At 42.6% G+C, this 27,963-nt stretch overlaps 1 protein-coding gene across 4 annotated transcripts in view; it reads left to right on the top strand.

Annotated features, from left to right (window-relative positions):
• The window catches only part of LOC126237506 (monocarboxylate transporter 14-like), a 314,416-nt gene that overhangs the window by 246,625 nt on the left and 39,828 nt on the right, over positions 1-27,963 (top strand). For all 4 annotated transcript variants that reach the window (XM_049947665.1, XM_049947664.1, XM_049947666.1 and 1 more), the window contains 3 exons: positions 3,452-3,569; positions 24,075-24,296; positions 25,135-25,420. In XM_049947665.1, the coding sequence (XP_049803622.1) occupies positions 3,452-3,569; positions 24,075-24,296; positions 25,135-25,420 (626 nt within the window). The remainder of the gene's footprint in view (positions 1-3,451; positions 3,570-24,074; positions 24,297-25,134; positions 25,421-27,963) is intronic.

The raw sequence follows: 27,963 nt of genomic DNA, 5'->3' as shown, positions 1-27,963 counted from the left end.
ATGACCCTCGGCTGGAACTACTGAACCCTATCTTCCCAAGATCCTTCCCACTTCGCCTAAAGTGGTGTTTTGTTACCTACCCAACATGCACAACATCCTAGTCCATCTCTATGGCACTTCTGCACCCAACCCTTTGCCACAGGGACCAGATACCTGTTGAAGACCCAGGTGCAAGACCTGTCCAGTTCAGGCACCCAAAACTGTGTGCTCCAGTTCTGTAACAGTCTTATCATGTCCTATTGGAGGTCGGGACACATGTGAAAGCAGCCATGTCGTATAGCAACTCTTGGAAATCTCTGCACAGCTTTTCATGTTGGTATCACAACCAAACAGGTGTTGACTAGGATGAATGGTAAACTGCCGAACAGGCAAAGAACAAAGTTGACTACATTACTGCACAACATACAGCTTGATCATAACTTGCTAGACTTAAGTGGTTGCTTCATAGCCCAGGTCACCTGGATTCTTCTCTCCACCACAACAAGCTTTACTGAACTACACAGATGTGATTTATTCTTGCAGTATATCCTTCACTGTCACAACCCTTCAGGCCTCTATCTCAGGTAACCCACTGTCCCCACAACCTGCATCCATTAGTTTCCCCTTCCTCTGTCCTATCATCCCCTCCCAGTCCACATCTCCTGGTCTCCTTCATTGTGCACCCCTTCCCAGTGGCTTCAACATCAGTGCATCACAGGCTTCGCCCTAGCACTTGCCACATGTCCCTGTTGCATTACCCTCAACCCCTCTCACTGCCTCCCACCTTTTCCTCTCTGTCCACCCCACCCGACACAGCCCCCACCTCAACTTGCTCCACATGTCAGTCTGCAGTTGTGGCATTGTGTGTCCAGGTGACACAGGTGTGTGTGTGTGTGTGTGTGTGTAACAGAATAACTGACATGTGATTCTGAAAAGAATGTAACTGTTACACTTACAAAGAAAGCTTAAGTGGATCGATACAAATACTACCACATAATATGTCTAGTGCGTATAACAAGTGTTAAAAATTCTCAAACACAGTTCTATCCAATGAATGGATGCAAAAATGATTGTATGGAGAGCTGCAGTGTAGTTCCATGAGAAGTAGGAGACAAAAATACTGGGCGTAATGACAGAACAGACTTAGGAAAAACAAGAAAATATACAGTACATTATTGGTTTAGAGAAGGCGATTATATTGAACAAAGTAAAATATCTTCCATTCGTAGGCAGTGGGGTATCTACTGTAAGGCTGTAAGTATACTCCCATCTCCTTATGTGAAGGAGATTGGATTAATTAGCACTGATGGAATGATAAGAGACCAGAATCAGTAAAAGTATGAGGCTCATCTTGCCGTTGACAGAAAAGATGCAGTTTGCTGCTGAAATATGGCAGTAGTTTGTTTGGAATGAATAGGAACTTAGTTGGAGACTTAATGAAATGGAGTAGAGTGCTAACAAGTGAATGGTCCGTCTTGTAATGTTTTCAACCCAGTTTGATTTTTTTTTTTTGTTTCACTGTTAGTCAGCCTTGCAAACTTCTATGTGCCAACATGATCTAGGTGTTTGCTATGGAAAGTGTGAATTAGAACATCTTTCTCATGGCTTCCACACTTGAAACTACCTGCAATTTGCTAGTGCTTTCATGTTACTACATACATTGCTTTGTGAGGAGACTGTTGTATCACATCTTGAAAGATAATTGTATATTTGTGGAGAAATATCTCAAATTTTACCCATTATGTTCTTTTCAAAGTAGTAAGGAGTAGAGACAAACACAAGATTTCTATAATCTCAGCATTATTTTATTTCTCAAAACTACTGCAAAAGTGTGAAATATTGATGCAGTTAACTGATGGAGAGCTGCATCAAACCAGTCTCAGGACTGAAGACCACAACAACAACGACAACAACAACAAAAAACTGTGAACATGCAGTGAAAGAAATCCGACAATAATTTTAGCTGCAGACTGACTTTAATCGTTTACTGTGCCACAGTTAACAATGAATGTAGTCTAATGTACACACATTTAAAGGACTAGCACATACACATTTAATCAGGTTTTGAAACTGAGTAGAGGAAAACCTCTAATGTACTAGTGGAGCCTTAAGGATATTATAGACTGGAAATTGCAGTGATATATCCACAAACTTGTCTTTTAAGATTCTGTGAAATGCCTTACAATGTTGGAAAAATTCTCAAGCTAACCGTTGAAATACAGTAGTTTTATCAGATGGAATCCATTATTCTACTAAGTTGTCAGGATAAGTTTGAAATATATCTGATGGCTCAATTTTTAAGACCTGGCAAAGAATCTATGAAAAGAAGATATGCTCCTACAAAACAGATGCAGAGCTTGGTGTATGAAAAAGATGAAGTGTTGCTTTGCCATTTTACGAGCCTTCAGCGAGATCACAACAGTTAAAGTACGGAATATGTGCTCCAAAGTTCCCCATCGCTTCTTGAAGACAAACACGTAACACAGATAACAATGAAATATGCAGATTGATTACAGGCATCATAGTAATAATGGGTCAGTGCAGGTATGGAATGCACTGTCACCACTGTATGTTCATTCCCTTTGAATGCAGGCATACTTTTAGTGTGTATTTCTGCTTCAAGGTTACACTGATCTGCATTGCACTTGCAGAATTTAATAAAATTAGTGATCTTGTTACTTGCAGTTGTTACAAAAGCTATGGTTACTTCAGTTTCTGTCACTTCTTTACCAACACATTTCTTTTAAAAAAATCTTATTGCCTTTCCAAGATGCATTTCCATGAGATTTAGCGGTATACGAAGCTTAATCAAACATCTTGGTGTCGCCTCCACAATGACTTTGGTCTAGCTTCAGAGGAAAGTTCAAAAAGTCAGGCATATGATGTCACCAGTAGCGTACAAAACACTTAGCAGAAATTAAAGGCCAGAGCTGCGAAGGAATTAATATTAACTACCATTTTTAACAAAGCCTTGAAGTGAAAGTTCTCATAGATGTCCACAGTGCTGATAACAAGGCAATAACACTCCACATATCACATGCACATTTCCCTCCATAATGGCTAGTGCCATGCAGAGGTGCCCACACCCTCCCCTCCTTATTTGCAAGTGCCAAGCCACGAAATAAAACACTTCCAGTAGTGGCAGCAGCTCTCTCTTCTTTCTCTTTCCACGTTGTAAATGATAGGAAGATTTGGGGCATTCCATTTTGCAAACAGTGCTACTCATACAGGTCGTTTTTAAAGACAGATCAAATGGGAGCATTGTTTACATAATGGCATGATTTCCTTTTCTTCTTTGTAAATTTCAGTTTATAAGGTGACTTAAGTGATAGGAGATTTGGAAATGATAATTTGAGATACTGCTAAATAAAAGTTAATTATTTTTATTGGTTTGAGCATATAAATGAATATTTGAGAAATTAAATTAGTTGTGCAACAATGAAATTCTCATTTTCCTCGTTGATTGTTGCAGGAATTCTGTAATGTACAGAGGTGCCATGTTGAAAATACACAAGTATCGGTTGAGAGCGTCGTCCTGCCCTGATATCTATCGTAACTCTATGACCACCATAGCAAAGGAAACAGAGGAGGTGAGTGTTTTGTACTGATATTGTAATATTGTATGCTCCTGGTTAGAATGCTTCCATAGGGATGTAGCTTTTTGTAGTTATTACTGCTGCCCTCCTCCTGGTTCTTTCATGAGTTTGTGCATGGGTCCCCAAGCTATTGTAGCTCAGTCTTCCTTCCTGGGCTACTTTTCCTTCCCTGTGCCCCTCCCTTCCCATCCTCATTCCTTCCCCACTGCCCCCTCCTCCTACTCTCTCGGTGTTCTTGCTTATGTTGACCTAGCTATCCACTTGGCTTCCTCTTCCTTCCTTCCTTTTTGATATTTCTGATCCCTGTGGGGTTTGACCTCCATTTCTAAATTTTTTGTTGGTAGTGTGAGCTATCTGGGGAAGAACTCCCTCTCTTAGTGTCCCTCCCTCCCTCCCTGCCATAGCCCCTCTCTACCCGCTAGGTCACCAGCATGTGTAGAGGTTGTTAGGCACCCATCTGGCTGAGCCTCTTGACAACACAGGAATCACACTTCTGATACCTGAGCTGTCCCTGGACAAGCCCCAGTGCCCCTGGAGGTGCCATCTCCCCCCCTCACAACCTGAGTCTGACATTTATGGATATCACCATGTCGTCTTTGGTAATGGATGGTGACCCAGCAGTGTGACTGGCTCCATCCCTTTCGCCTGCCATTCGGATATCTGCTCCATTGTCATTCAATGGAACTGTAATCTCCATTGTCATTCAATGGAACTGTAATGGATGCTACCATCAGCTCCCAGTGTTGCAATCCTGTATTGCCTTTTACTCAATAGCTTGTGTCTTTCTCCAGGAATGTCATTTCACTGATGCTCACTCACAGACCCTACGTGATTTCTGTGCTTTGTCGGAACCGGGTCACCCTTCTAGCACTTCCAGTGATGTCTGCACCTTGGTCCCTACAGATATTATTAGTACTACACAGATCCCACTTCATACCCCATTGGAAGCAAATGCTGTTTGCGTCTACATAGACTCTGCCATCACAGTTAGCAATCTGTCTTCCCCCTGGTAGCCACCTACATCTGCTCCCCTAACTGCCCCCTTCAGCGACTCCCACTTCCCTTCCTACTCCTTGGAGAGTTTAGTGCCTATCATCTTTTGTAGGACAGAGCCTCTTCATCTAGTCGGGGGCTCTTCATTGATCAATTTCTTGCAGCCTGTGACCTGTTCTTTCGTAGTGATAGTTCCCCTACTCATTTTAATGCTGCATATGGCACTTTTTCTGCTACTGATCTTTCACTCTCTTCCCCTCACCTTTCTTCCTTCTGTACACTAGTCGCCACACCATGACCTCCGTGATAGTGACCACTTCCTGTTGATTTCTCATGTTCCCTTCCTGCCTCTCGCAGACAAGGTTAACCCGCTGGGCTTTCCATCATGCTGATTGGCCTCTATGTACCTCCCAGGTCATGTTTCCACCTTCTTTGTCAGGTTGTGAAGTCATCAGTGATTGGTGTGCTAAAATAATCCGCACTGCCAGCCTTGCCATTGCCCACTTGATGGGCCCCTTTTGCCTTCTGCCAGTTCCGTGATGGGGCATGGCCATTGCCACTGCTATCTGTGATCGTTGTCATCGTGACTAGTAACATCTGAAACGGCACCTGTTCTCTGCCGGTCTTATTACCATTTAACATCTTCTTGCCAAAGCCTGTTAACTTAATCAGACAGGGCAAATGGTTGTGTTGACAATGCTTTGTCTCCTCTCCAGTTTCTTGTGTCCCTTCCTCGGGTGTGGGCTACACACCACTCCCTCCAAAGTTGTCAGCGGCGGCCTTCCGTTCCAGGCCTTGCCTCCAGTTGGCATTTGTACAGATCCACCAGATGCTGCAGAACACTTGGTGGCATCAGCTTCAGGCCCCTATCCAGCTGCCTTCCACCCCCAGAAACAGCGAGCTGAACCTACCTGCCTATGTTTCACCCCATGTCAGGTGGAATCCTACAGTGAACCTCTTACTGAGTAGGAGCTTCTTCTGGCCCTCTCTTCTTCCAGCGATTCAGCTCCTGGCTCTGATTCCATCCATAACAAATTGCTTCAACACCTCAATCATTCACAGTACCAATATCCCCTCCAGATGTTTAACTGTATTAGTCTCAGAGGCAATTTTCCCTCTCAATTGGGAATGATTTGTGTATTTGGGCTAGCTCCCACTTGGTGGCCCCTGCAGAACGACATCTCCAGGATGCCATCCAAAATGCTTCCATGTCGACACTCTTGCATGGTTTTCAGTTCTCTCCCCTTAAGTCGAGGGTGGTGCATTTTTGTTGCTGTACTACAGTCCACCCTGATTTTGGAGCTATTTGGAGCTCTACCTCGATGCCCAACACCTGACCTTGGTCCCCCAGTTCTTTTTCTTGGTTCTTCTTTTTGACAACAAGCTTACTTGGTTGCCCCATATCTGTTATCCGAAGATTGGCTGTTTGCGTAAATTCAGTGCCCTTAGCTTCCTCTTGGGGTGTGGATCATTCTATCCTTCTCAGTCATTACCGGCCATTAATTCTGTCTCACCTGGGCTGTCGCTGTCAAGTTTATGGATCAGCTACCTCTTCCATGCTGCTCCTCTTGGACCCAGTTCACCATCATGTTGCCCATTTAGCCACCAGTGCATTTCACACTAGTCCTGTCTATATTCTTCTGGGGGACTCTGGGATCCCTCCACTTTAGATTTGGCAGTCCCAGCTCCTAGTTTCCTGTGCCCTCACTATCCACTCTTACGCTGTTCACCTTTCCTATTCTTTTGCAGCTTTGAGCTGTCAACCACCTACTGCCTGTCCTTGAGTGGGTTAATGGGTTGGGCTCCATCTCCCTTCTTTCCACCTTGATTTCCATCTCTCCTCCTAGTCCTCATCCCCTCGTTCTCTTCCTGCCAACCCCCCTCCCCCCCCTCCCTCTCCACAACCCTATGATCAGTTCCTCACCACAGATTCAGATGGATCTCTGCTGGGGTCCGAAAGCCTCCATCTCTCCAGTGCTGTTCCGTTGTTTGTTTTGAATGATCTTAGAGGAGTTTAGGATGTTTCTTCTTCTTTCGCATATGCCTTTGTCCCACAATTCCAGCAGGGTCAGTGTTGTTGCAATCGATTTGACATGGTTAGTTTGAAGGAGTGGCCGGATGTCTTCCTGCTGCCACCCAATACCCACTGGGATGGAATCAGTGTACCTCAACTGTCTGCGTCTAGTGTAAATCGTGAAATAGTGCAAACGTGTGTCAAATGTCTGCGAGTTATGTAACTGAGGCTGAATGTGGGGACCAGCCCGGTATTCACGTACGGGATGTGGAAAACTGCATAAAAACCACATCCAGGCTGGCCGGCACACTGCTCCTCTTTGTTAATCTGCAGGGCGTCAATCCGGGGCCGATGCGCCTACCTGAGTCCAGGAAGCAGCTCATTAATGCTGTCTGCTAACCTCTCAGGCACAGGAGTTGAGGGTGACATTGTTTTTTACATTGATTGCTCTGAATGTGCTAATCATGTGGCACAGGCCTTCATATCTTCTTTTGGCATTCCTGCCATGTGTGGGTGGTCACTGCGGAATTAATGTCCATCTGCCGGGTCCTCTGTTTTATTAAACGGTTGTCCCTCACATGAGTGTTGTTATGAACAGATTCAATCAGTGGCCTTTAGGCTATCGCTTGGTGCTTTCCCTGCCATCCCTTAGTCTCTGCCATCCACGAGCTTCTGGCTGATCATAATGATGCTACTTATTCGGTTGACTTTTTTTGGGTTCCTGGCCATGTAAGTATCGCAGGTAATGAACTTGCTCATCATCTGCTGGGTTGGTGCCATCTAACCCTGTTATCTGTAAACCCTTCCGGGGCCAGATTTGTGGCTTTACATCAAATCCCTTCTTGCCCAGTTGTGGGCCTACTCCTAGGAGGCTCCCACGATGTGGCGTTCTTCCCCCTGCCTCTCCCAGTGGGAATTTACCATCCTTTACTGTCTTTATATTGACCATACTAGGTTGGCCCATGGGGGGGGGGGGGGGTACTGCACAATGAGTCCCCCACCCTCCACTCTTGTAGTTGCAGGGCTCTGCTAGTGGTGATCCATATTTTGCTGGACTGCCTTGCGTTTTGGCCCTTCACACTAAATATGCTCTCCCACCTTGTCTCGGGTCCTAGAAGACGACCCTCACATGGTTGTCTGTCCTTGGTTTTCTTTGTGAAAGTGGTTTGTACTCTCAGGTATAAGTTCTTGAATTTCCCCCTGGAATTTAAGTCCCTCAGTTAGTGTAGGTGTTAGTTAAGGAGGCCCTGACTTGCCTTCGCACCCACTGGGTTCTCTCTACTTTTCCCTACATTTTTATCTGTTCTGTTATGCTGCTTTGTCTCCCCTTTTTCTTGTATTTTCTCCCCCTGGTGTGGTGTGGTGTGGTGTCAGGACAGTTCAGGGGTGGTGGTGCTGGTGCTGTGCCACACACAGTGTGGCTGGGGCATCCCTGCTCTCCCCATTTCCACCCACACCGCTCCTGTTCTTTTGTCTTCTTGCTAACCTTACGTCCCTTTTCCCTCTTTGTTTCGCATATTATCCTTCCCTCTTGAGTGGACTGTGCTGTTTGTGGTGTTTGTCCCTCGGTTTCTGCCATCCTAGATCGTGGGAGTGATGACCTTGCTGTTTGTTCCCCTCCCATATACCACCACCACCACCACCACCACCACTGGTATACTTCCTAACGGAAGATTGAAGTAGCATCATGAAGTTGCCTTCTTTGGCGACTCGAGAGTCCAATGTGAGAACCTACTTGGTGCCCACAGGTGGGGCAAGTGTATACCCCACCGAAGAAATGGTTCATCAGAGGCCGCTTCTTGTCTACACACTTGTTTTGCAGCAATTTGTCAAACCAGACCCTATCGTGGAACTTGCTACCATCTTTGACGAGTTTCTTCTGTCTACTGAGGTCTTTGGCTAGCTTCTCCCATTTGTCACAATTGATATTAAATACATGCATATCATGCTTACCACGATCTTCAAAGCACAAAATAGGTCTTCCAAGGGGTTTCTTAGCATGTGCTGCCATGCTACCACACTAAGTAGTGAGCGTCGGGAAAACGGAGTAGTCTGTACAACGTAAATGTCCTAACCACCACAGGCAACATCCCCTGAGAGTGGTGGTGATTTTTGATACATTCACAACATTCAGGACCATCTCATTTGCCACATAGTCCTTCCATGTTAGGCCTAGAATGTTTTGTAAGCACCACAGGTGGAAGGTGTTGAGCTTACGCTCTTGTTTCGTGTAAGATGCCCAGGCATCAGCACTATACATGAGGGTGCCCAGCATGCATGCTTGATAAGCAGGCATTTTTGTGGTGACTGTAAGGTGCTTGTGTCCCATATTCTTTTGTGGAGCTTTCCAAAAGTATTTGCACATTGCCAGTTCTTGCACCTCTTTCGTTATGTAGAGAAACAACTGTAATGTAGTCTAAATTCACCAAATCACCTTTCATTGTGTGACAGAGTACTCCTGGTAATACTGTTACACCCTTCCATGTTCCAGATCTAAATAATAGATGAGGGTTGACTTTCAGTAAGTCTCCTTATGTGCTTGCTTGAGTTCTCTGATTTTTTTTCTCTCATAGTCATTTGGGAGATATACATGTGAGAAAGTAATATGGTTTTAGTTTCCTCTTCAAACATACACTTTGAGGAATTTAACAGCAAACCTTTCTGCCATGTACCATGCCTCTTTTGTAGAGTCTGCCTTTAGAGATGGATGAGCATTTGTGCGATGTTCTCTCTCTTACTAAACGATGCTGCAACAGAAAGTTGTCGCCTTTTTGGGCTCTTCTGTCACTTCATATTACCTGTAATGGGGTCAGATTGAGGAGCAGTACCAAAGATCTGCTTAACAAGCTGCTATGTTCATGGATAAATTAAATTTCCTTAGCATTCTTCCAATGGATGTGTGTGGCTTCTGTGTTTATTCCTCCCCTCTGCCACCCCATTCTCCATCTCATCTCCCTTATGTCTCACTCCCCATCCTTCAAAACAAATCTTAACTGTCGTGAATGATACACTTCCAGTAACAGATGAAAGTTAAGAAATTGTGGTTTTTAACAGATTGCTACTTGCTTAGACATGTTAAGTTGCAGAAAGGCACAATTAAGATACTTGTTTAAAACTTTCGGCCACAGTCTTCATCAGTAAAAGAGAAACACACCATTCCAGGCAAGCAAACCTCATGCACATGTGACCATCAACTCCAGCACCTCGTTCCGAGGCGCTGGAGTTGGCGGTCATGTACGCATGAGGTGGGCTTGCTTGTGTGTATAAACGCTGTTTTTCTTTTACTGATGAAGACTGTGGGCAAAAGCTTTCTGTAAGCACGTTTTACAGTATCTGATGAGCATAATTTTTCTAAATCATAATGTGTGTCAGAATAGATTACTTCTAAGATAGGGATGGTCTCCCTCAGACTCAAGAATACTGAAGCACCGAGGATTTAAGAAATGTGTTTTAAGTTTCTCCTTCCATATAATTTCTTTTACTTAGTATAGTTAAGTCAGTCTGTAACAGCAGAGCTTTTTTTAAACCCTGCAGGCCATGAGTTATGTTACATGCCATTAATTCTGTACATTGTCTTGAAAGAGTCTGTCTGTCACTGAATAATCACGTGAAATGTGACACAGTCAATAGCTAGCTGCGTGCACAGTATCACTGACATATTGTCTGTTGCTCAACCTGTTCCTGTTCTGTACCTCTTTGAACAAATCCCATAGCTATTTTGGATTCAATGGGTTACATGTTGTTAGGAGTATGGCAAGTAAGTCTCCCATTTGTTCTCACCTGAGGCTGTGAGTGAAGCTTCGTAATGTCACAGAAGAAGCCGAGTAGCGTAGACCCTGTAGTGTAGTGTAGTGTAGTGTAGTGGTTATGATACTAGATTGTTGCATGGAGGGTCGTGAATTCAAAACTCAACTGAACTGAAACATTTTAACTTCTATCTTTGGTTCGAGTACATTCGAGAAGTATGCACAAATGGCAAGAATCATTGTACTGGAATGTTCTGTAGCTGTATATATACTATATATGTTCTGGCCAGAGGCAGTGCGCTCCGCGCTCTTGTATGTCCAAGTGCTGAATAATCCTTTTAGTGAAGTTAATGTTTGTCATTCATTTGCTTACACCTTCCTCTACGTGACATTATTCTGGTGGAGACGCTGGGTATTGGAACTTATGATACCGCACATTATCGACGACACAGGGTCTCCCATTAGCCCATGACAGAGCTGCCGTTTATGTGGCGAGAAACCCGAGTTCTAGCCATATTCAACAGATAGCAATCTATCAGAGACAGAAGACGATGAGATCACGATAACAGCAGTTGTGTGCCACCACGTGAGACATCCTTCTGGGTTCTCTGGTGACGATGGCCAAGATCAAAAAAAGTAGCTGAAGGTATGAGCGTATAGGAGAAGTTCACAAACTGGGAAGTATTCTAGGTGGAACTGTGCAAGTATTTCGGCAACACGACGACAAAAGTGTAAGGCTGAAGATAAAGTGCAGGGCACAGTGACCAGGAGAAACTACAGCATCCTACATTCAAGACGTCTTGGAGCTGTGTAAAATAGTAAATCCTTGAATGAAGGAGGAAGATAAGGTTGCACATCTCATGAAGGGTGTTAGTGAGGACATCTATCAAGTCCTACTCCTGTAGGTGGTTTAGACAGCAGACTAATTCATAAAATGGTGCCAGTATATCGAGACAATGCATCAAAAACTAATTACACACAAGAAGTTTGAACGGCTTCCAAACATCATATCTATGCCTATGATGGAGGCAGAAACTGATTTCACAAGTGTTCTTCGTCAGATTGTGAGATAGGAAGTTCAGTAGACACTTAGATTGCACGGCAAGCAAAAAACAAAACGCTTCAAGAGGTCATAAGGGAGGAAGTGGAGCAGACATTGAACCCAGTCTCTCGTCCTTCATTTCCCTTTAAAATGGTGAAAAAGTAGAGACCCAGGCGAAGTTATGTTCCTACAATGCCTCATGAGGAACCTGTTCGGGCACCAGGGAAGACTGATGTCTGGAGGACCCATGATAACCAACCAGTATGTTTCCACTGCAGACAACCGAGATATGTGGTGCGCTATTGTCGAGAAAGGCTGTAAGTATTTGATGACGCCCGTGCCAGAAGGCAGCAGACCGATCTTAGCTGATGCCAACTCTGGGATGACGAAGATGAACATGAAGATATGGGTACAGCACGACATAGGCGGTCATCGCCGCTAACTAGCCACTGGAGAGGACGCTCACCAACATGCTGATCAAGGTCTCCATCGCCATTTAGAAGCTCCAACCGATCACCTAGCCACCGCCACCTGGAAAACTAAAGGGTGTGACCTTCCTTGGAGATGAGGCCACCGAAGGGAAAAATCCTCCGTCGTCGATCACTACAAAAATGATAGGAAACTTCGTCGATATCCTCATGGAAGGCTGACCAGCCCAAGCTCTTGTGGATTCTGGAGCATCATATTCAGTCATATCGGAGAAGTACCGTCGCCAGTTGCAGAAAACCGTATTCGTCGACAGCAAAACATCTCTGCTGAAAGTGGCTATGTGAAACCTACAGGAAGATGTCATTCGTGTGGGTATAAGTGGCCATACACAGCCCTTGGAATTAATCAAGAGTGTAGTCATGATGTCATTCTCGGATGGGACTTTTTGAAAGCTTCTCAAGCAATTATACATTGTGGTTGCTCGAAGATTGTGCTAGACGAGATGAGATACTGTGGATGGAAATATGCGCATCCGATTGTGTGAAGACTATGTGTGCTTGATGAAGTGATCATTCCTGCAGTTAGCGCTGTCATGTGTCATGCCATGCATCAACCCATGGATCTTGTAGTGGAATGTAAGAGAAGCATAACACTGAAGAATAACTTGGCCATCCCAGCCTCTGTTGTCTCGTTTAAGAACGGATTCAGTGTGGCCGAGAACTGCAGATCCTTGACACATGTGCTTAGCAAACACTGAGCTGTTAATTGCAGAACAGCTGAGCGTCATACAAACCTCCCATGCCGAGTCTGTGGGCGAAATTAGCACTACCACTAAGAGACAAGATGTTTTAACTCGGCTATCACCAGATCTCACTAAGGAACAACAGAAGCTACTTGCCATTCTTCAAGAGTTCTCTGAACGCTTCAATCCATGGGTGAAGAGGAAATTAGACAATTCGATGGTGAAGCACCGGATTAGCACTGGAGACCATCTACCAGTAAGCCAGAGAGCATACCGTGTGTCAGCAATGGAGCGCTGAATAATTCGCAGTGAGGTAGAGAAAATGATGTCATCCTTCATCATTCAGCCTTTGCAGGGCCCATGGTCGTCACCAGTGGTTATAGTCAGGAAGAATGATGGCAGTTGGCACTTTTGTGTTGATTACAGGAAGCTTAATAAGATAACTAAAAAGGACGTTTACCCTCTCCCACGAATTGATGATACATTAGATTGTCTGAAGGGGGCTAAGTTTTTCTCAACCATGGACATGTACTCGGGATACTGGCAAATTGAAGTAGATGAGGCTGATTGTGAGAAAACTGCACTTATCACCACTGAGGGCCTGTATGAATTTAAGGTAATGCTGTTTGGTTTGTTTAATGCACCAGCAACTTTTGAACGAATGATGGATAATCTTCTAAGGCACCTGAAGTGGACAATGTGTCTCCGTTATTTAGATGACATTATAGTGTTCTGAGACACATTTGATGAACACACAAAATGACTGGGGGCCGTTCTTAAGTGCCTTGAACAAGCCGGACTGAAACTTAATCCAAGAAAGTGTCTCTTTGGAACAAAATAATTCAAAATACTTGGACACCTTGTGTCAAACGAAGGTGTGCAGCCAGACCTAGAAAACATGGAGCTCTAACGGAATTTCCTGTTCCTAAAAGTATAAGAGATGTGAGAAGCTTCCTCGGAAGGTGTTCTTATTACTGTCATTTTATCAAAGACTTCTGTATCAAAGCCAGGCCACTCCAAGAGTTGTTTAAAGTCGGTGCTAAATTTATCTGGGATGGTGCTCAACTATATTCTTTCGATGTGCTGCGAAAAGCTCTGATGATTGACCCTGTACTTGGTCTGTATGATGAGAGAGCACTTACAGAACTACACACAGATACCAGTGGGTATGGGATCGGTGCTGTTCTGGTGCAGATTTCAGATGTAAAAGAGAAGGTTATAATCTATGCTTCTTGGACACATACAAAAGCTGAAACTACTCACCTACAGAAAGAGAATGTCTTGCTGTGATCTGTGCCATGTGCAGATTTAGACAGTATATCTATGGAAGGCCATTCACAGTTGTTACAGACCATCATTCACTTCGTTGGTTGACGGGTCTTGAGGATTAGACAGGACGACTCGCCAGGAGGGCACTAAGTTTTCAATAGTATGACATTACCATAGTGTACAAAAGTGGAAGAAAACACCAAGATGCTGACTGTCTCTCAAGAAACTCTGTGCAAGAACATCAAGACTTTGAAGAAGATAGTGACTGTCTCGCTGCACTCCAGGATCTCTCTGCTGAGCAGAAGGATGCCAAGATATCTCAAATTATGCTTGCCTGAAATCGATCAGAGGACAATTTAAGGTAGTTAATTCATTACTTTGCAAGGAAAATCTTTGATCCGTTTGGAAAGAGGTGGCTACTAGTGATTTCTAAACACATGCGCTTAGATGTTCTACAGAAATTCTATGACACATCTGAGGCCGGACATTTAGGATTTATTAAGACATATGATAGGATCCGCAAGAGATTTTTCTGGCCAGGTTTATTGAGGGTTGTCAGTCACTGTGTGTCGCACTGTCGAGAGTGCCAGACGAGAAGGGCAGTTTCCTCAGAAACCACCTGGCCAACTCTTACCAATTCCACCAGCCGAAACGCATTTCCAGTGTGTTGGGATTGACCTCCTTGGACAGTTTCCAACGTCTGCTAGTGGCAATAGGTGTATTATTGTTTGCACTGATTATCTGACGTGCTATGCTATTACAAAAGCTGTAGAAACAGCTGAAGCATTTGAGGTAACCCAATTCATCGTAGAAGACATTGCATTAAAACCCGGGGCCCCAAGGTCGTTAATTACGGATAGAGGGAAAGTTTTTCAATTGAATCTTGTGACAGAGATAAACCGTTGCTGCAACATTATTCATCACATGACGACTGCCTTCCATCCGCAAACTAACGGATGTACTGAATGCCTTAATAAGACCTTGGCCGACATGCTATCGATGTTCGTCATTGTTGAGCAGAGCAACTGGGATGAGGTGCTACCTTTTCTGATGTTTGTCTACAACACCACCAAACAAGACTCCACAGGATTTATGCCATTTTTCCTGGTGCATGGGTGGGAGGTGACGACGACAATGGAACTGTATTTCTGTTACATCCTGATGACGTGGACGACTATATCGGCCAGATGTCAACCAGAACTGAGGAAGCTTGGCAGTTAGCTCGACTCCACACACCGCAGGCTGAAGAAAATGATTGCTGAAGGTATGATGCAAGCCACTGCTCTATTGTCTACCAGCTTGGTGACCTCGTCTGGATCTTCACTCCTATTCGGAAGGTTGGTCTCTCTGAGAACCTCCTCAGGCGCTACTTTGAACCTTACAGGTTGTAAGACAGTTGCCTAATGTTACTTATCAAGTCGAAGATTTCGACCCCGACACAAGATGACGAGATATAGTCCATGTCCTTCGAATGAAGCCCTATAAGGATCCTGCAACCCAGGGTAAGTTTGAAGGTCCAGCGACAGGCAACAAGCGGAAAGGTAATGAAGAACGTAGTGGCAAGGGAAGTACTAAGATGATCACCGCCAGGGCGAACATCAGTCATTGGAAGTTGGAGTATGCAGGACCAATGTCTCGTTCTTGGACTAGGAGGATGTAACACGGAGACGCTGTTCTCTTAAGGAGGGAGCAGTGTCACAGAAGAAGCCGAGTAGCGCAGTCGCTGTAGTGTAGTGGTTATGATTCTAGATTTTTGCATGTAGGGTCGTGAGTTCAAAACTCACCTGAACTGAGACATTTTAATTTCTGTCTTCGGTTTGAGTACATTCGAGAAGTATCCACAAATGGCAAGAATCATTGTACTGGAATGTTCTGTAGCTGTATATGTACTGTATATGTTCGGGCCAGAAGCAGTTCGCTCCACACTCTTGTATGTGCAAGTGCTGAATAAACCTTTGTTAAGTGAAGTTAATGTTCGTCATTCATCTGCTTACACCTTCCTTTACGTGACAATATAGTGTTAATTCGCAGTAGTCCTAACCATTGGCATGCTTCTCTGTACGTCTGGCTTAGCTAACCATCAATTATCTTGAGATATGTGAAACTTGTTGGTCCCTGTATTTTGTGTAGCAACATCCGGAGATAGAAACATTTAGCATTGTTCGGATGTACCAAATCTGACATGCTCATCCTGAACTGACCATTGAATTTGATGATGATGTCTTCAATGAAACATTCATTCGCCTAGAAGATAAATGTTTAGCAATAAACAAACAGCTCTTAGTACAACTTGGGATGCAAGCACCCGAAAAGAAGCTATCAGTGGAGTAAACTTTGAAATAACAAAGGAAAAACCCAAATCATCAACAAACTGCTTCAGTACATTGCTCACAACAAACCATTCCTCAGTGACAATCAAAAGGATATTTGCAACGTTATCAGGGAGCGGATCGACAACAGCACTGGCGGAATTATTTACTTGTACACACCAGACGGCACCAGGAAAATGTTTCTAATAAATCTATTCCTGGCAGGTATACGAGCCAAACAACCCATCACTCTAGCACCGGCATCATGCGACATTGCAGCCACACTTATGGAAGAACGACGAACTGCCCATTCCGCCCTGCAACTACCATTGAATATAGCCGAATAACAATTCCCAGTATGCAAAATCTCAAGAGCATCTGGATTGGGGTGAACTTCTAAAGTGAGCTGAAATTATTGTCTGGGATGAAAGCATAATGGCACATAAAAAATCACTCGAAGCCATAGACAGAACATTAAGACTTGCGGGGGAAACAATGAAGTGATGGGAGGAGCTCTACTCATACTCTCAGGAGATTTTAGACAAACACTTCCACTTATCCCAAAGTCAACACTAGCAGATGGGACCAATGCTTGCTTAAAAAAATCACATCTCTGGTGACACATTCAAATACTTTGACTAACAGAAATTATGAAAGTTCTAACTATCAAAAGATGAAACAGCACATATCCTGTGGACAAGACAACTGTTAAATACTTGACAGCTATTTCTGCAACATAGCCACTGCTGAAAATGAACTCGTCTACCAAATTTATCTGAACATTGTTAACAACTATGCCAATCCAGACTGGCTATTTGAAAGGGCAAGTTTGGCAACTAAAAATAATATTGGCGACTATATCAACTTTAATATTCAAAAGAAAATTACCAGTGAAGAGAGAATGTACAAAAAGATTGACACAGTGGTAAACATTGAAGAAAGTGTGAACTTACCTACTACAGAATTTCTAATCTCTTTGCAAATACCAGGAATGCCATTACACTGCCTTCGACTTATATCTCCAATAATGATACTTGGAAATTTCAACTTATCAAAACTGTGTAATGGAACAAGGATGATTGTCAAACAGCTATCAAATAACATCATCGAAGCTGAACTTGCGACTGGAAATTACAAAGGACACATACTATTTATTCCCAGAATACCACTGATGTCTACTAAACTGCCATTCCAATTTAAAAGACTGCAATTTCCAGTCACATTAGCGTTTTAAAACTGACAAAAGCACAAGGACAAACTTTGAAATGTTGTGGCATCAACCTCAAAGACTCCTGCTTCTCTCATGGTCGTATCTTGCTCTTGAGTAAGAGATTCGAAAAATTTGTACATATATACTCCTGATAACAAAATGAAAAATGTTGTTTGTAAACAAATATTGTAAATAATTACAATATGTTTAGAGTAAAAATTTATCTTTTAAGCTTTTTAAGTGTATCCTCTTACTCCTACTACCACACAATCTCTTATCAACTCCCCGAGTGAGTGAAGCCGGGTACCTCAGCTAATTCATAAAAAGAAGGGGTGTGAAATTTTTGGTAAAGGCACTTCAGCCCAACATGAAGTGAATTTCTTCATGTAACACCGTTCTTGGGCTACTTACATGGAGTTCTTATTTTTGTCTCATTATGTTGGTGCAGGTCACAGTCTAACTTGGTTGCATTGTTTTTGCAAGGAACATTACTTTAAAATATATACACTTGGGTTGGTGACCACACCTGATTTTGGAAAAAGGTTAAGTGTACACCTCCTATTTCTATGGCACAGGTGAAATTGGATGACAGCAGTTTTTAACGCATACATATCTTTACAATGTTTGTTGATCACATTTTTGGCAATTTGTTTTCAGGTTTTTTACAGGTAAAGGAGTCTGTGTTGCTATTTCTCAGTTCAGATTATCTTTGATTGTGGTTCCCTGTAATTTTGTTCAGTTCTTTTTTGCAGTATCATTTCCTATGGATAAAAATATATATTGAACTCCATTATTGCAGTCTTTGTAGTACAAATTTAGATATCATTTATTAAAATCTGCAGCATTCCATTGGTAATACATCAAAGTACCTCAAGACTGCCTTAGCTTTTTTGTCATAATAAATGTATTATTTGCATACAGTATTTTTAAGAGCCTGGAGAACAGTGTATTACATTATAAAGAAATAAACAAGGGAAAGTGTCCCAACATAGAACCTTAGGGTATTCCATATTTGGAATGGCCCACTGTTAGTTTTAAGCAATACATATTTGTCCCTTGTTTGCATAACATTTTGTGAATTGTAAACTGTTCCTCTAACAACCTGGTTCCATAGCTTGTGAAGCAATTTGGTAATGTTAACACTAAAGCTTCATGATCTGGACCTAGGCCCAAGACCCTATCCTTGTTCCTTCAGACTCAACACCTTTTGACATGAATTTTCTCGTGTTGAGGAATAGAAGGAATGATCTGTTTTACTCGGTAGCACACTTAACAGTAACAAGAACACACAAATTTGTCTTTATTTCGGTTTCGACTTGTATAACTTCCATCTTCTGGTTTTCGGAAAATGTTTATTACTAAATATGTTCATTGCGACTTAAAGCCTCATGTGATGTCATTATGGTGGGAAAAATATAGTGCTTCATACAAAGGTTTGTCAAAAATAAAACATTTACTGTTAGGAAGCACCTTGTGCCCATGGCCATGTCTGTGTAAGTAGTGCTCATAGATGATTGTTATTTCTAAAGAGCCACATAGTTGCATCATATACCTCATCGAAGGTGGATCCTCAGTGTGTGGAACAAGTCAAACAAACCTAAACAGAAGGGCAAATATGCATCTTTCTGTATATTGTGATTATTGAGAATTAACAAGTGTCTGCAAGTGCTAAGTATAAGAACATGGCCATGCGCACAAGGAGCCTTTTAATTGCAAATGTTTTATTCCTGACAAGCCTATGTATGAAGTGCTGTATTTTAACTGCTGTAATGAGAGCATGGCATGAGGCTCTATCTTGCAATGAATACTTTTAGTAACAAACAATTTTTGAAGGCCAGAAGATGACAGTGATATCCATTGAAATTGTCAAAAATAAAAGATGAATTTGTGCTACCTTGGCTACTGAAAGTTTATCAACACCTTTTCTCTCGTTTGCTTCACCTGTGCTGCCTCTGCCAAATGTGCAACAGTCCTAGATATTGACTCTATTGACTCCCTCTCTGATGGACCCATCCATACCTCTGTCCATATCAAACTCACTCAACCAACAGTACCTACGTTTTTATAGCTGCCATCCCTTACACCAAAAATTCACTCCCTTACAATCTGACCACCTGTGGACACCACATCTGCATTGGCAAAAATTCCCTTGCCCAACAAACTGTAAATATTTCTAAGACCTTCACAGACAGGTACTATACTCCAAAATTAGCCTGCAGATAAATTTCCTGCAATGTATCTTCACACCCCTTTAATTGTCTGCGTACCGCCAAGGATCAGTTGCAAAGGAGCACCCCATCATCACTCTGTTTCATTCCAGACTAGAACAAATGGACCATCTCTCTCTCTCTCTCTCTCTCTCTCTCTCTCTCTCTCTCTCTCTCTCTCTATTCGTTTAGTCGGTTCCGACTCTTCGTGACCCCATGAACCAAATCACGCCACTTTTTCCTGTCTTGCACTTTCTCCCGTAGACCTTCCAGGTTGGAACACATTGCTTCTGTGATGCCATCGATCCATCTCATCCTCTGACGTCCTCTTCTTCTAGTTCCTTCAATCTTCCCCAGCATTAATGTTTTTTCCAGTGAGGCATGCCTTCGCATTGTGTGTCCAAAGTAGGTCAGCTTTTGTTTTAAGATTAGACCTTCCAGGGAGAAATCTGGTTTAATTTGCTCCAATATTGATCTGTTGGTTCTCTTTGCCGTCCATGGAACTCTAAGAAGTTTCCTCCAACACCACAATTCGAAGGAGTCAATTCTTCGCCGTTCAGCCTTTCTAATGGTCCAGGTCTCACATCCATACATCACAACTGGAAAGACCATAGCCCTCACAATACGGATCTTTGTTGCTAGTGTTATATCTCTGGACCTTATAACCTTGTCGAGGTTTGACATCGCCTGTCTACCGAGCAACAGGCGTCTCCGGATTTCATGGCTGCAGTCACCGTCAGCAGCGATCTGGGAACCGAGATAACTGAATGTGGTCACTACCTCCATGGTTTCTCCTGCTATATCCCATGAATTGGTAGGTGTAGTTGCCATAATTTTCGTTTTCTTCACATTCAGCATAAGACCAGCCTTTTCACTTTCGTCTTTCACCTTCAGTAAGAGTGTTCTCAATTCTTCTTCACTTTCTGCCAACAGGATCGTATCATCCGCGTACCTGAGGTTGTTTACATTTATTCCAGCTATTTTAATTCCTGTTTCTCCTTCATCTAGCCTCGCATTCCTCATGACATGTTCTGCATACAGATTAAATAAGTACGGTGACAGTATGCAGCCTTGCCGGACCCCTTTCTGAATCTTTATCCATTTCGTTGCTCCATACATAGTTCTCACCGTGGCTTCTTGGTCAAGGTATAAACTCCGTATCAGATGAATGAGGTGATCTGGTACACCCATGTTTTTCAGTACGTTCCATAATTTGTTGTGATCGACGCAGTCAAAGGCTTTGGCGTAGTCAATAAAGCAGAGGTACACATCTTTCTGGAATTCTCTCGCTTTTTCCATAATCCACCGAATGTTAGCAATTTGATCTCTAGTTCCTCTTCCTTTCCTAAATCCAGCTTGTTCTTCTGGCAGCTCTCGATCTAGATATTGGCGAAGTCTATTTTGTAAGATTTTCAACATAACTTTGCTAGCATGTGAAATAAGTGCGATTGTTCGGTAATCTGTGCATTCTTTAGAACTTTTCTTCTTTGGAATGGGGATGAATACTGATCTTTTCCAGTCTTCTGGCCACTGCTGCGTGATCCATATTTTTTGACATATTGAGTGCAGCACTTTCACTGCATCCTTTCCAGTGACTTTAAACAATTCTGCTGGTATTTCATCATGTCCACTAGTTTTGTTATCAGCCATATTTTCGAGGGCCCACTGGATTTCGCTCTCCAAAATATCTGGCTCTAGTTCAAAATTAACATTAACATCAGCAGTAGGAGCCCTGTCATGACGCAGTTCTTTCTTGTATAGGTCTTCTACATATTCTGCCCATCTTTCCTTAACATCCTCTGCTTCACTCAGATCTTTCCCGTTTCTATCTTTTATCATTCCAATTTTTGCCTGGAATTTTCCTTTAATTTCTCTAATTTTCTTATAAAGATCTCTTGTCTTCCCCATTACGTTACTATCTTCAACTTCCTTGCACTGTTCATTAAAGAATATATTTTTATCTCTTCTAGCTAATTTCTGAAAATCTTTATTTAATTCAAACATAGCTGATCTATCTCCCTTGATTTTTGCTTTCCTTCGTTCTTCTGCAACTTGCAGTGCCTCAACTGATAGCCATCTAGCCTTCTTACTGTTCCTTTTCTTGGGAATGTGTTTCTCTGCGGCCTCCTTGACAGTATTAGCTACTTCTGTCCACATCTCTTGCGAGCTTTTGTCCTCCAGCTGTAATACATTAAATCTGTTTTGTACCTCTACAGCATAGTCGGAGGGTATAGAGTTAAGGTCGTATCTGCAAGTTGGGATACTTTTTGCTACATTCTGAAGTTTCAGCCGAAATTTCGCAATCAGGAGCTCATGATCTGATCCGCAGTCAGCCCCAGGTCTTGTTGTAGCTGACTGAACCGCGCTCTTCCACCTCTGATTACAAAGTATGTAATCAATTTGGTTCCGGTGTTGGCCATCTGGCGAGGTCCAGGTATATAGGCGTCGTTTTGGTAGTTGAAACAGTGTATTAGTAATTATCAATGAATTTTCTTGGCAGAATTCTAGGAGTCTCTGTCCAGCTTCATTTGTTGTACCAAGACCATATTTCCCTGTTATACCTTCTACAGCTTCATTTCCCACTTTTGCATTCCAATCTCCAACTATGAAGACGATATCCTTTTTTGGTGTTGACAGTAGTAATTCTTGTAAATCTCCATAGAACTGGTCAATAATTTCCTTTTCAGCATCGGTTGTTGGTGCATAAACTTGAATTACTGTGATGTTGAGGGGCTGACCTTGAAGTCTGATGGACATCATTCTATCATTTTTATATTTGCATCCCATCACAGCTTTTCTCACTTTATCACTAACTATGAATGCTACTCCATTACTTCTGTAGTTATCGTGCCCAGAATAATACACCATATGGCCATCCGAAGCAAATTCTCCCATGCCAGTCCACCTCATTTCACTTATTCCCAATATGTCGATATTAATTTTCTCCATTTCTCTTTTCACTATGTCTAGTTTTCCTTGGTACATGGACCTTACATTCCATGTTCCTATGCAGTGCTTCTCTTTGCACCATTTTACTCTTCGTGAAGCTCCTCTCAACCTGGTTCCCCCCCGGAGATCCGATCGGGGAACTTGAAACTCCGGAACATTTTGAGCTGAGCGAAGCCATGGGGTTTTCTTGGGATAGTTCAGTGGTGGTTTCCCGTTGCCTTCCACTGTCCTCCAACTCCTATCTGCTCACCGACTCAGTTTCCCGCTGGGGTTGGCTACCCAACCTTCCGCTGAGTTGCTCGGCTTAACAGGGGCACCACGTGTAGGTAGGAAGTTGGAGAATTGAGGTGACAGAGGCTGTGAGAACTCTCTTGCTGAGTTCTTGTAATCGCGTATCACCCCCATTTTATGCCAGAGTCTCATGATGTCTGCAGAGACCCCCCCAGGTCATTTCCTGGGCCCAAATGGACCATATTGTTTAACTATTTACCATTTGCTTAGAGATCAGGAATGTCCTACCTACAACCCTTCCCACTCCTTCCAAAGTGGTGTGGCATTGCCCTCCCAACTTGTGCAGTATCCTAGTCCATATGCCACACTCACTCCCAGCCCCATGCTACGTGGGTGATACAGTTCAATATTCCTGTGGAAGACCCATGTGAAAGATGTCCAGTTCACCAAATGAGCACATTCTGCTCCAGTCCTGTCAAAGGTTTATCTTATCCCATCAGGGGCCTGGCCATATATGAAAGCAGTGTTGTCACATACCAACTCTGGTGCAGTTTCTGTCCATCAGAATAAATTGCTTCTGTCAAATGTGACCAAGATAATAGTTGACCACAGGCTGCTGAACACAACATGCTAGGTTTCAGTTGCAGCATCACAACCTGTGCCATCTATGTCCTTTGCCCTAATGCCAGCTTCTCTGAACTATGAATAGATACATGTCCTTCCAGAATATTCTGTCATGAATAATCCTCCAGCCCTGAATCTGTTAGCCTCCTGCCCCAGGACTCCCCCTCCCCCCTCTCACCCCCTCCCCCCCCCAATTTGTGTGTGTGTGGGGGGCGGGGGGGGGGGGGGGAGAGGGGCCCTCACATTAAACATATTCCCTTTAGCGGAGATATTTAATTTTCTTTATTCACTTGAGGACTGCTTGTGTGCAAGCAGATGTCTGCTTGTGTCTGTATATGTGTGGATGTATATGTGCGTGTGTGCGAGTGTATACCTGTCCTTTTTTCCCCCTAAGGTAAGTCTTTCCGCTCCCGGGATTGGAATGACTCCTTACCCTCTCCCTTAAAACCCACATCCTTTCGTCTTTCCCTCTCCTTCCCCTCTTTCCTGATGAGGCAACAGTTTGTTGCGAAAGCTTGAATTTTGTGTGTGTGTGTGTGTGTGTGTTTGTGTTTGTTTGTGTGTCTATCGACCTGCCAGCGCTTTCGTTCGGTAAGTCACATCATCTTTGTTTTTACATATATTTTTCCCACGTGGAATGTTTCCCTCTATTATATTTATCAATATTTACATATAAATAAATTTGATGTTACTTTACCATCTGCCATAATCCATATTTGTTTTATGTTTTACAGAAATGGTATTCTGATATACTGGACCTTTTGAGGGACATTGTGGACTTCTCAATGTTCTTGGAACTGCATTTCCTATTTACATCACTTTCAACTATCCTGCTTTTTACATGGTTTATCGTCCCATACTTCTATTTGGCTGATTACATGATGCTCTATGGATACACTGAAAATGAAGCATCACTTCTGCTCAGTATTATTGGCCTCACTAACTGCATTGGAATGGTACGTCAGTTGAAAGTAAAATAAATGTGTTTGGGGTAAGAAAAGTTGTATCAACATGTAAATAATTTAGGAGTAAAGGAGGCAACTCAACTCATTGAACAATAGAAGTGTGGAAACATCGACAACCACATAAAAAGAATAAATTGGCTACCCTTTAGATAAACCCTTTGAACTCTAGGTGCCAAAAAAAAAAAAGGGGGGGGGTGGGAGAGAGAGAGAGAGAGAGAGAGAGAGAGAGAGAGAGAGAGAGAAAACTGCCCGTTCAGCTGCAAAATGTGGCTGTAGGATTTGTCCAAAAGCTAGCAAAGTCCAAAGTCTTCATTCTTTTGTGTACCTGTCGGCAACTCAGTGCTTCCAGTGCTTCTACCGTAGGATATGTTGTCTCTTTTACACCTAAATTATTTAAATATATTTGTAAATTTCATAGAGCTTTGCATACCAGTTGACTGAGAGTTTTGGGCTGTGAATGGACAGGTCATTGTAGCTCAAAGAGTGGAATGTCCAGTTGTCTGTCTGCCTCCTACCCATCTCTCTCCTCCCTGTCTCCCTCCTGCCCCTTCACTTCCATCTCCCCTTCCCCTATGAATATCCACTTTGAAGTAAAGTATGATAATGGCTAAATAATGTGGTTCTGAAGTAGCTAGAGTAAGTTTGTTGATTTCCAGATTTGATTATTGTTTTGTGAAAGTACTTTACTGAAATAGGTCGAAAGCATTTTGAATGGAAATTACCTACTATAAGTGCTGTCTGTTAAAACTTTTAAAATTAGGAGTAGAAGTTTTGTTACTGTTAATGTGGCCTTCTGTACATCAATTTCTCTGATGCTTGCCTTTTTCAGATTGCTCTTGGATGGGCTGGTGACAAACCCTGGGTGAATGTAACCAAGTCATATGCTTTGTGCTTAGTGATGTGTGGTGTGGCAACTGGATTAATGCCACTAGTCATTACTTCATACTGGATGTTGGCATTACTTTCAGCTCTATTTGGTTTATTTTTTGCATCTTCATTTTCATTTACTCCAGCCATTTTGGTGCAGCTAATACCTCTTGACCGTTTCACAACAGCATATGGACTGATGCTGCTTTGTGAAGGAATTGGAAATCTTCTTGGCCCACCATTAGGAGGTAAGTGTAAAAGTACAGTCTGTAGGGTTGCTGCAGTCATTTGACAGTGTCCATAAAGTTCTGCGATTTACACTAAACTTAATTATGTAATAAGTTTACTTAAAGTATACTTAGTCAGTCACTTCACAATTTTTAGCAACAAATTTGCTTTGTGGTTTAAAGTGAAGCTCACTTTTGTACCATTTCAATTTTTTGGACACATTTATTTAGCCTAATTTGTTCAATATTAATTTTATATGAATGTGAATTCTTTTCCAGTATTTCATATTTTGCTTACCTATCTTCCCATTGTAATAAAAAGGAAAGACTATCACATTTTTGTGCAGAAAGAAAGAAAAATCACAATTAAAGTTACATTTAGGGAGGCTGATGCACAGAAAAATTTGAAACCTTTCTAAAGTTAATGATTTTTTTTTCCTAGGGAACTCTTAGATTGTTCAGAAGTTCTAACACAAATCATTTATGTTAATACATACTTATCGTAATGGCAGTCAAATTAAGAAACTTCTCAGTAGAAGTCATGAGTGAAATGGTGAAGTAAATGATCCAGATGAAGTGAATACCAGAATGAATTAGGGGGTAGTGATTTTCTCCAAAAATGTTGACTTGCGTAGTGAATGCAGTGAAGTGCTGGCACACTGGTGAAAGTTGCATGGAATAGTGATAATATTGACATACTAAACAAATTTCCCTGTTTTGCATGTGGTTCTTCGTTGCAAAAAATTGCACAAAAAATTGGACAACATGCTGACCATTGTGTGTGGAATGATTGAAGAAATGAATGTAAAGGCATTGCTAACAGTTTTGTGGTTGACTGTGAATGTGATTGTCACTCCAAAACTTATTCATATTCACACAGATATGTTACATAGAAGTATTGTTTTGGCAAATGAACTGCAGAAGAAACACTGACTTGATAGAACCTGTGCAAAGCAATTTGTCTGTTGCACTTTGGTAGATAAGGAAATAATATGAAAATAAAAGGAAAGTTAAATATGTACTTATCACTAAGACAAATCAGTAATGTTATCTGGGTGCCAGGTAGACATTTTTAGTGTTGAGTATACATTATGATGCTGATGGCAGGCAACACACACCACAGTGTCTGTGTAATGACTCATAGACAGAGTAGCTGCAGCATACACGAGAAGAATGGATATTCTTAACAGAGCTGATCATTTAGTCAGTCATATCACTGAAATAGTGGAGTTTTTTTTTGTTGCATGCTGTGCAAAAAGTACCAAAAGACAAGGAATTAATACCCACACCTCCAATACAGAAAGAGAAAAAAAAAAAATTAGAACCTTGTTTCTCAGATTTAAAGCTACACGCTGAAAAGAACTGACAGTGTACAACGTACAGATACTGAAGCAAGACTCTGAACCAGCAAGCAGCACTTCATTACTGCTTTTGACGACAAGATCAAACATTGTATGGGATGCTGTGATGCGAAGATTAGAGGAACATTCAAACATTTTCTGAAAGATACACTCATGAAATAGAGGATTTTGTATTTTTGACTGTTCTAAAATGTTGTACATGCAATAAAACAATGGAAAACCCAGACTGGAATATCAACAACCCAGACTGGAATATCAACAATATTATGAAAAGGGTAGAATGCTACTCACTGTAAAGGTAACACTTCTGAGTTGCAGACAGGCAAAATAGAAAGATGGTTACATATACGTTTTCAGCCAAATCCTTCTTCAGAAAAGAGGAAACACACACACACACACACACACACACACACACACACACAAGCCCACCTCACACACACTGCCAGATTGCAACAGAAATGCATTGAATGGCAGCAACAATCCAGAGAAGGGTTGTTCAAGGAAAGGAGAGGAACAGCAGACTGAGGAACAAGAATCAGTGCTGCCTGGTGAAGCATGTGGGGATTAAGGGTGACAGGATAGGGCTGACAAGCACAGCGCCAGGAGGCTGTGGGTAATGGAGAGGAGGTGGAAGAACGGGGAGCGGAAAGGAGACGAGCAGAATAGAAAAAGACACAGGTGGATGTACTGGCAGAGAGCAGCGGACAACGAGGGTGATGGGAGGTGAATGGTGAGAAGGTGACAGGACAAAGGGAGGCAAGAATGGTTGGATGCAGGATGTGAGGAAGTAGGTTATCATAGGTTGAGGCCAGGTGGATTTTGGGAGTGGAGAATGTGTTGCAACAGTAACTCCTATCTGTGCAGTTCAGAAAAGCTGCTGGTGGAGAGGAGGATCCAGATGACTCAGATTGTGAGGTAGCCATTGAAAAAATGTATGAGCAGCTGCATGATGTGCCAAAGGTGGTGCACATTGCTCTTGGCGACTGTTTGATGGTGGGCATTCAGTCTCGTGTGCAGCTGGTTGGGAGTCATACCAACATAAAAGGCTGAACTATGATTGCAGCAGAGCTGGAGTATACCATGGCTGCTTTCACAGGTGGCCCAACCTCTGATGATATTGGATAACCTTGTGACAGGACTAGAGTAGAAAGTGTTGGATTGAGGGATTGGGCAGGTCTTGCTGCTGGGTCTTTGATGGGGGAG

Source organism: Schistocerca nitens, chromosome 2 (genome assembly GCF_023898315.1).
Source record: "Schistocerca nitens isolate TAMUIC-IGC-003100 chromosome 2, iqSchNite1.1, whole genome shotgun sequence".
In the NCBI taxonomy this organism is placed as follows: Eukaryota; Metazoa; Arthropoda; class Insecta; order Orthoptera; family Acrididae; genus Schistocerca; species Schistocerca nitens.
Note: the sequence above shows the minus strand (reverse complement) of the source record. Positions and strands in the feature narration are given on the sequence as shown.